Source organism: Cajanus cajan, chromosome 8 (assembly GCF_000230855.2).
Source record: "Cajanus cajan strain Asha chromosome 8, NIPB_CcT2T_4, whole genome shotgun sequence".
NCBI classification, from domain to species: domain Eukaryota; kingdom Viridiplantae; phylum Streptophyta; class Magnoliopsida; order Fabales; family Fabaceae; genus Cajanus; species Cajanus cajan.
The window spans coordinates 4,938,045-4,947,785 of NC_138524.1; the positions used below are offsets into that span (position 1 = coordinate 4,938,045).

General features: G+C 31.2%; 2 protein-coding genes across 2 annotated transcripts; both read left to right on the top strand.

The window, feature by feature from the left end:
• The first annotated feature begins 1,673 nt into the window (after positions 1–1,673).
• On the top strand, positions 1,674–3,527 carry LOC109800674 (diphthamide biosynthesis protein 3). Its single transcript, XM_020361498.3, has 2 exons — positions 1,674–2,039; positions 3,198–3,527. The coding sequence occupies exon 1, from the start codon at positions 1,765–1,767 to the stop codon at positions 2,008–2,010; it is 246 nt and encodes an 81-aa protein (XP_020217087.1). The 5' UTR covers positions 1,674–1,764; the 3' UTR covers positions 2,011–2,039; positions 3,198–3,527.
• Positions 3,528–4,361: 834 nt separating this feature from the next.
• LOC109800665 (Pentatricopeptide repeat (PPR) superfamily protein) lies at positions 4,362–6,935 on the top strand. The gene has a single exon (XM_020361484.3). It carries the CDS (start codon positions 4,693–4,695, stop codon positions 6,556–6,558), a length of 1,866 nt encoding a protein of 621 aa, XP_020217073.1. The 5' UTR covers positions 4,362–4,692; the 3' UTR covers positions 6,559–6,935.
• The last annotated feature ends 2,806 nt before the right edge of the window (positions 6,936–9,741 follow it).

The following is a 9,741-nucleotide window of genomic DNA, read 5'->3' on the forward strand; positions in this document are numbered from 1 at the left end:
AATGTTTGAAGCTTAAATAAAAGAATAAGACTAGTTCAAATAATGTAACTAAAGAAAGGTGTTGAAAATATTCTATTGATATCAACTAGTTCAATTGGTGATGTTTGAACTATTAATTATGAATATTATTACCATATTGTCCAAAATGGGATTAGTTTACCACTTTGTAGTTAGTTAATGGTATTAAAAATATTCTATCGATATCAACTAGATTGATCGATGATGTTTGAACTATTAATTATGAATGTTCTTACCATATTGCCCAAATTGAATTTGGTTTACTACTTACTACTTTATGTAAAATAATGTGTCTATTATGATTGGTCAATCTGAGTTGATTCACCTTGACATCTTTAATATAAATCTTAAATATTAATGTTATTATTACTATTATAATTTTATGAATAAAAAGAATCTTAATTTATCTTTATATTTTATTAATTTTTTTTTCACATTAAGAAAGGAGTTAAGTTAAGATAATATATAATAAAATGTGTATTATATTATATAATAATTATATTATATATAGTATATTATTAGATATATTCTAAAATTTATAATTAGTACATTATCTTATATATAATTAGAATATTTTTGACATATAAATTAAAAGTATATTAATTAAAAGATAAAATATAATTAATCATTATGAAACTTTTTGAAAAAAATATTTGGATAAGAATTATAATTCAAAAAATCTTACATAATTTAAAGAAAAATATTTAAATTTTTATATAGTTTTTTAAAATACAATTTATAAATTAAACAATTAAATTAGAAAGTCACCATTTAGAAAACTGCATGACATTAATAAAACAATATTTTTTTTATTGTATGAACATAATTAATATATATCTTATCCCATTTGTTTAAATCAAATATAATTATAAAATATATAATATTATTTTAGTATGTCTCAAATATTGAATATGATTAAAATTTATATTATTCTTATCTTATCATGTTTTACCATACACTCATTTTATTTTATCTTTCTTACAATTATATTTTAAATTTATAGTAAACAGCTTAATTTGTGGCAAAATATTTTTATTAATTGCAATCCAATTTTTTAAAATTTAATTTAATTTAGCTATAGAAATAAAATAAGATAGATTCAAATATATAAATGATTAAGTTTATTTCATTATTTTAAAAAATTAAGTTTTTTTAATAACTTTAATAAAAATTATTAATAGTTAAAAATAAACAATACCCTTATTTATATTAATAAAATTGAGTTATTTCGTATTTATATATATTTTTAAAATTTATATAAAATAAAAAATAAAAATATTTAAAGTTATAATAATGTATAATTAGAATAAATTAAAATATTGTTTTATAAAAATTGTCACAAAGTAAGACAATAATTATTATCAATAGACAAAATAAATGATAATTAATTTATATATATATATATATTTATTTATTTATTTATTTTATCTTTTAAAAAATATGTTGGTGAGAAAATTTATTATATAATACAAAAATATAAATATTTAAAACAGAAACAAAAGATACCTCATACCTATCCTATTTATATACAGTATTGATAGATATTAAAAATTTAACAAGTTGAGTATCTTAAAAGCTGTTTGACTCCGTTTAAAAATCCTCAAAGAAAAAAAAAAAAAAAAACTCCAAAAGCATTTAGATGTTAGACGGTGTCGTTTCAGAGCCTTTCAAATTCTAGGGTTTAATAAACCCTTGTGTTCCTTCCGAATCTTTGCGAAAATTCGAAAGCGCAGAGAAAGAGAAAGGATGTCGTACGACGATGTGGAGATCGAGGACATGGAGTGGAACGAGGAGTTGCAGGCCTACACGTACCCGTGCCCGTGCGGTGACCTATTCCAGATCACGAAGGACGACCTCAAACTTGGCGAAGAAATCGCTCGATGCCCTAGCTGCTCCCTCTACATCACCGTCATCTACAACATCGAAGATTTCCTCGCCGATTCCGATCAAAATCGACAAAACAAGGGCCTTCAACCCCTCACTGTTGCTTGAATTTCACTTCATTCACTAATTTATAATCCGTACGTATCTTCCATTCACTATTACAGTTTGGTTTCGTATTACAAGCATAGTGACATCTCTCTATTTTGTCAGAGCATATGTAATTGTGTAAAGAGAAAAAAAAAAAAACATGTTTTTTTGGCGGGTTCTCGATATGATTGCTAGAGTGACCAATTATCTTTGGGTTTAAGTGATGTAAATAAAAGTTGGATTTTTTGAACTTCAAAAGATAAGTGGAATAGTGGGGTGGTTGCAAGTGCTAATTCTGCTGGTGAAGCAAAGTGGAGTAGCGAGTAAGCGTGTCTCTTAACTATTCATTTTTGTTAGGATGGCTCTTTGATTGAATTTGAAGTTCTATGGTTTCCTAAGTTTTGGGAATTTTGGTTCAGTATCACCAATCAAAGTGTGTGTTTGTTTGCAATATAATAGACTTGAGGTGTGAGTCTCTGTGACAGAGCCAATTATCGAGTCATTGGTGAAAGTACATTGACAACCCATGGGTCGTTAGTGGTTAAGAATCTTTTGTTGAGAATTATTTACCCCAAATTTCACTATCTCTTATGTTCCAATTTTTCATTCTAAAATAGCAAGTAGCAGCATTATTTCCTTTTCAAGAGTCAAGACCCTTCCACCTCCCAATAGTAAATTCCAAGGGACCTCTTCATAGAATATGTAACTAAACTGGTATTAACTCAGGTTTTAGAAGTCTCAGAGTTAATGCTGTTGATTCTGATTTTTTATACGAAATTTACCTTGGATGTTTCATATGTTTCCTTTTATGGTCAGCATCCCCCTCTCACGCTATTGCAAATGAGATATCTAGCGTTTTTGTTGGCTATGATCTGTGTTTATTACGAGGCAGGTGGACATGTATTTTGGTTTTCTATAGACTTCCTTTTTATTGCATGTTTGTGTAACACTGGAAGAGTGACCAATTGCGTATATGCTGTGTGCCTTTAGGTCTGGGACTCTAGGTTTCTTATTGTGGGTCTGATTCTCATTGTATAGATTTCAAGGAGTTGAAAGTTGAAGAATATTTGATTGTAGTTCTAATCAGATTACTTTTTGTTATTATTATTATTATTTGAGAGCTGATTACTTATTATGTTTTTTTTAGTTTATACAGAATTGTAAAAAAAAAATTTACTCCGTAAATGACTGTATGCATTGTCTTGCAGATGTCCTGAAATGGAGAGAGCAGTAAGATTTTCTCGGCTTTGATTTATCATGGCATCGCGTATATTGATTTGCAGATAGGAATTCTTGGTATTTTTGATGGAAAAAGAAGAAATGAATGATATGATAGATTATATTGCAGCAAGCATACTATTGTTATTTGCTCTTCTGAAGGAAAGAGGGAACCAAGAATTTTGTCATCGATCTCGATTGAACATGTTTTTGTAATAGTTAGACATCATAATACCACACCATTCTACAGAATTATAGCAGCTACTTATATGCTAATTTTCCTTTTTGAACTAGTCACACCATTCTTTATTTTCTTTAAACGGGTTGTTGTTTGCTGTGAAATTTGTCGCACGTTTTGAGGCAATTTTGAGATTGCAGTGGGAAGATCATTCTAACTACTTTTCATCTTGAAAAAATCGTTCTTGTGGTTGCTGAAAGTTTGGCACTCGGATACTTAATTATTTGAACACAACAATCGAGTTTCAAAATGGTGAAAAATACACCTTGAATTTTATACTTGGAATCAGTCTCCAATAAAGATTTGAAAGTGCTCTCACAAGATATATATATATATATATAAAGGAACATCATAACATCTCATTCCTTTTAAAAGGGGTTTATTTGGAAATAGAGAGAAATAAAACAACTTATTAGGAAAATAGGACTAACCCACATAAGATTTTAACTGATTTGCATAAAATTTTATATTCAAACTTATTGTATACAGGATAATTCAAGTGGTTTGAGATTTATACCTTTTAATCATATATTGAGATTTGATCTCTAACTACCTTCTCTTTTTTATGCTTATACCTTCTCTTTAAACAAGAATAAAAAAAGGTGTTTAAATATATTTTTACTCATTTAATTATGAGGTTAATTTGTTTTATTTTACTGATTTAAATTTTTTTAGTCTCACTAATTTAGAAAAGAACTTCATATAGTCTTTTTTAATAGTTTTTTTTACTATAAATGTAATATTCTAAAATTGATAATTAATAATTAATATGAGAATTAATTTTAGAAGTACTAGGTTGACTTTATATCCTTGGACATGTCTTACGATCATATATTTGAATTTTGTTAATATAAATATCTTATTAAAGTAAGATTATTTTTAAAATTTTAAATTACAGAAATAAAATATTAATTTGAAATTTGATAGAATAAAATCAAATTTATCTCAATATTCGAAAGAGTAAAAACATGTTTAAATAAAAAAGAAAAAAGAAAAATAAAATAAATAATGTGATAAAAAAGAAAGAAAAAGAAAATACAAAATCCACATGTGAGTTTGTATCGTAATGATGTACTTGGTTGCTCAATTCATATTCGATTCAGGCGCCGGCGCGTCCTATTGGTCAATGGTCAGTACACACACATTACAGTACTTGGTTGCTGCACTGTCTCTCATCTGCTTCGCATTTGCAATCGCAGGTTCATAAACTTACTTCCATTACCCTCTCTTACTTTTCACTTTCCACCATGAAGTTCCTTAAACTCTTCAATTCCAAACCCTTCAAACGCCCAACTCTCAATTCCCTCTCCCATTCTCATTCTTCACTCTCCCAACCCCTAACACCTTCCACACCCCTCACCGAATCCACACTCCTCCATTCCATTGAATCTTCTCAGTGGCATTTCATCGAACACGTTGCTCCACACCTCACTCCCTCCCTCCTCTCCTCCACTCTCACCTCCCTCCGCCACAACCCCCAACACGTCCTCCACCTCCTTTCCCATCTCCCCAATTCCCTCGACCTTGCCGCCTCTTCCCTCGCCGTTACCATCCTCTGCCGCCTCCCCTCTCCCAAACCCTCCCTTCACCTCTTAAAACGCCTCATTCTCTCCGCCACCACCAGAGCCGTTTTCGATGAGTTGGCGCTCGCCCGCCACCGCCTCGACGCCAAGACTACTCTCGTCTTTGACCTCCTTGTTAGGGCCTACTGTGAACTCAAGAAGCCCAATGAGGCTCTGGAGTGCTTCTACTTCATGAAGGAAAAGGATGTTGTGCCCAACATTGAGACTTGCAACCAGATGTTGAGCCTGTTCTTGAAATTGAACAGGACTCACATGGCTTGGGCTCTCTATGCGGAGATGTTCAGGATGAACATCAGGTCAAGTGGCTACACTTTTAACATCATGGTTAATGTGTTGTGTAAAGAAGGGAAATTGAAGAAGGCAAAGGAGTTCATTGGCCACATGGAGGCTCTTGGAGTGAAGCCTAATGTTGTTACCTATAACACTGTTATTCAAGGGTATTGTTTGAGAGGCAAGTTCCAAGGGGCTCGTGCGATCTTTCAGATAATGAAAGATAAAGGTCTTGAGCCCGATTGCTACACGTATAATTCGTTCATTTCTAGGTTGTGTAAAGAAGGAAGGCTTGAGGAGGCGTCTGGTTTGCTTTGTAAAATGTTGGAAATCGGCTTGGTTCCGAATGCGGTAACATATAATGCATTGATTGATGGGTACTGCAACAAAGGGGATCTGGATAAGGCTTTTGCTTACAGGGATGAGATGATGAGTAAAGGCATAATGCCATCTCTGGTCACCTACAATTTGTTTATCCATGCATTATTTATGGAAAGAAGGATGGGGGAAGCTGATAATTTGATAAAAGAAATGCGAGAAAAAGGGATGATGCCTGATGCTGTTACGCATAACATATTGATTAATGGATATTGCAGATGTGGGGATGCGAAGAAGGCGTTCAGCCTTTTCGATGAAATGGTGGGAAAAGGGATTCAGCCAACACTCGTCACATATACATCGCTTATATATGTTCTGGGTAAGAGGAACAGAATGAAAGAGGCAGATGCCTTGTTTAGTAAGATTCGGCAAGAAGGTCTGTTGCCGGATATTATAATGTTTAATGCGTTGATAGATGGTCACTGTGCGAATGGTAATATTGATCATGCTTTTCAACTCTTAAAAGAGATGGATAAAATGAAGGTTCTTCCTGATGAAATCACTTACAACACCTTGATGCAAGGATACTGCAGAGAGGGGAAAGTGGAAGAAGCTCGGAAGCTTCTTGATGAGATGAAGAGAAGGGGGATCAAACCTGATCATGTTAGTTACAACACACTCATTAGTGGTTACAGTAAAAGGGGTGATATGAAGGATGCTTTTAGAGTTCGGGATGAGATGATGAATATAGGATTTGATCCTACGATTCTCACTTACAATGCTCTTATACAAGGCTTGTGCAAAAACCGGGAAGGTGAGCAAGCTGAAGAGCTCCTCAAAGAAATGGTAAGTAAAGGCATCACTCCTGATGACAGCACCTACCTATCTATAATTGGGGCGATGGACAAAGTTGATGACCTGGAGGAAAATGATGATAAATAAATTGAAATAGAATGGACGAATGGCTGTAATAGAAGAAAATAGTTTATTCAGGGACCTGTGTGGAAACTTCAATATTAGAAGTTATCACACAAGCATCTCAGCATTCCTTAATCTACAAGCTGCATCACTGAGCAAACATGTGCCTGTGTATGAAGTACAAGTTAATGGGGTTTCTGAAAAACTTCAAATTTTCCGTAGCTCATTGCTTTTGTAGTAAGATTATATATATTATATATATATATATATATATATATATATATATTTTTTTTTTATTCTTCGGTAGTTGTTAGTTTTGTACCATATGATATGCTTCACAAAATATTTGTTGATGTTTTCATTTGAGATAAGAAAATAATAGCTGATGATTAAGCAAATTATTTATTACTTTTCTAAAAGATAAACAATAATTGCTTTAAATAATTTCAAATCTTTTACTTTTTAGTTTTTGTCTTTCATTTTCTGCTCACAATCTTAGTCTTTACACAGTATTGTAGTTAAATTGTTATTTTCATCTGATTATAGACGCTTGTGGCTTTTTACAGTATTATACGACATCAATCCTAGTTATGTATATAGCCACGTTCTACTTCTCACTTGAAATAGAGTTTTCTGCTACCATGAATAAAATTTCACCTTCAAATTATGTTGCATGGACACAACATGGGACTGTCATGTTCCCGAGTCTTACATTCTTTAAGAGCAGACACATCGTGAACGTACCTCAGACACTTTGACAAATTGCATCTATACAAATTGGACATGTCTCCATCATGGACACCTACAAAATCGTCATTGCGAACACCTGCAAATGAATACGCCTCCATCTCGATATACTATTCGATGCGTGGATTTGAGATTTTTTTTAAAAAAATAAATCTCAATAAAAACAAAAATAAAGAAGGGATGATTTGAGATTTTTTTTTTAAAAAGAAGAAGAATAAATCTCAATAAAAGCATAAACAATAAAGGGAGAGTTTGAGATTTTTTTTTTAAAAAAAATCTTTAAAAATAGAAACAAAATAAGTAAGATTTGAGATTTAAAAAAAAGAAAAAAATTTGATAAAAATAGAAATAATAAAGAAAATTATTTTATCTCTTCTTACTTAACTTTCACGTAATAGAAAAGAAATTTTTTTAATAAAAATAAAAAATAATGAAAGGAGGATTCGAGATTTAAAAATAAAATTTTGAATATGATATTTTTTAATAATTTTTTTTGAAACCTAATAAGTTACTGTTATATTAATATATTAATATTTTTGTCATGTTATTTATATTATATATTATATATATGTCGTGTTCATATGTCTTATATTTTCTTATTTTGTCGTATTTCTATATTGTGTCTTGGTGTCGTGTCCGAATTCGTGCAACATAGCCTTCAAAACATATCCTCTTTGAGCCCCTTTGTTCTTGTATGCTTGGCTGAGATGAGATGACACATTATTTCATAGTTTATATGGAGAAAACTGGCTTAACATTTAGTCTGGTTGATTGAATAAATAAATTTTAATGTATGACGATAGCATGTTTTCTGATTTATCTGCTTTCTTTGTCCAACACTCCAATTCATATATTCAAGCTAAAGCACTAGCTTTGACATTGACATATCAACTACTTAGTCAACATACTCTTCCATCTTTATTTTTGTGGATTTAGCCTTTTGCTCGAGTTGGTTTGTTATGGATCAATATTGGCCTTAGTTTCCCTTGGTTTTGAGATTGATTGCCATGCACGGAGCTTTCTTTGTCTTACTAAGATAGTTTAACTCAGTTGGTCGAGTATGATGTGTGAAAATTGTAAAATCTCTTAATACCTGTGTTCGATTACCATAAATAAAAAAAAGAAGTCTGTAACTATCATTGAGTTTGGGTTTAGTATTGACCACTTTGGGTTTAGTTTGTAGCTTTTGAGTGACTGACATGAATGAGCACCAATATTTACAAACTTTTCTTTACGTGCATTTTGTTAGGAAAACTTCCATAAAAAAGTTTACAGGAGGAGGAATAAGGGGGAGAACAGAATATTAGAGTCCCAAGGAGTGGCCAACAATAATTACCACCTGATAGACAATTAATTGTAACAGTCAGAAAAAAATAAATAGGGACTGTTTTTCTGTTCTACCCTCTCCTATTATAAACATTTTTATGGTTGTTTTATGCACAGACCTTTAATATTATTGTACAATTAATATTAGAGTTTTACGTTAGTAATTAGCACAAACCTTTTTTTTTTTTTCCGTAGTTTATCAAGGTGAAATTCCTATTTTGATCGAAAAATACCACAAATATAAAATACCTCAAGGAACTGCACCCCATTAACTTCCATCATCATGGTCCTGAGTTCGATAATGTAATTCCTCAAATACAATCCTTCACCTAGATGTGATGCTAAAGCTAACTGAACTAAAGAATTATTTTAATAAGCAATTTATATCTTTATGTATATTTTATATTATCACTATCGAATTTCTTTGTTTGTATAGAACATAAGATACCTCTTTCAATACCTACTGCTGTCCTACGATTGAATGCAAATGCTGCTGGGTTTTACAGCCTTGGATATCTTAGATTAGTTGGAGAAGTACTAAAAGGTTATGAACAATTTGTTCAAAACCAAAGATAATCAGTTGAAAGAGACGAGAAGCTAATGAAAAAGGAAATGTGATTTCAACTGAAGTTTCAAGCTGCAACCAATCCATCGTATGGCATACTGCAAGCAAGTTCAAGCATTGCCTCCTTATTTTTACTTTCAAGTTTCAAATACATTACAATCTCATATTCATTAGTACTGTTATATTTCTGTATTTACTTAGGTTGGTTGATTTGATATAAATCATATAGTAAATGAAAAATTAGTTGTTTAACGTTATTTCATTGATATAATATAGTTAATTGGATGGCAACAATCTAATCCAGTTTAACAAAGTGTTGGTACTTTTAATGTGATAATAATATTAATGATAAGCTTCTCATTTTTTAAACTTTATTTTCTACATTTGATCCTTCAAGCTTAGGTGGCTTTCGTTTCCATTTGTAACGTTAAGACTATTCATTTTATTTTGCAAAGATGCAAAATGCAAACATAATTACATAAGCCAATGATGAAGAATTAGGCTGAAAGATTTGTAACTGGTCCACACCTTTTGAGAATGTTAAAAGATGTATAGATGCATTAGGTTGC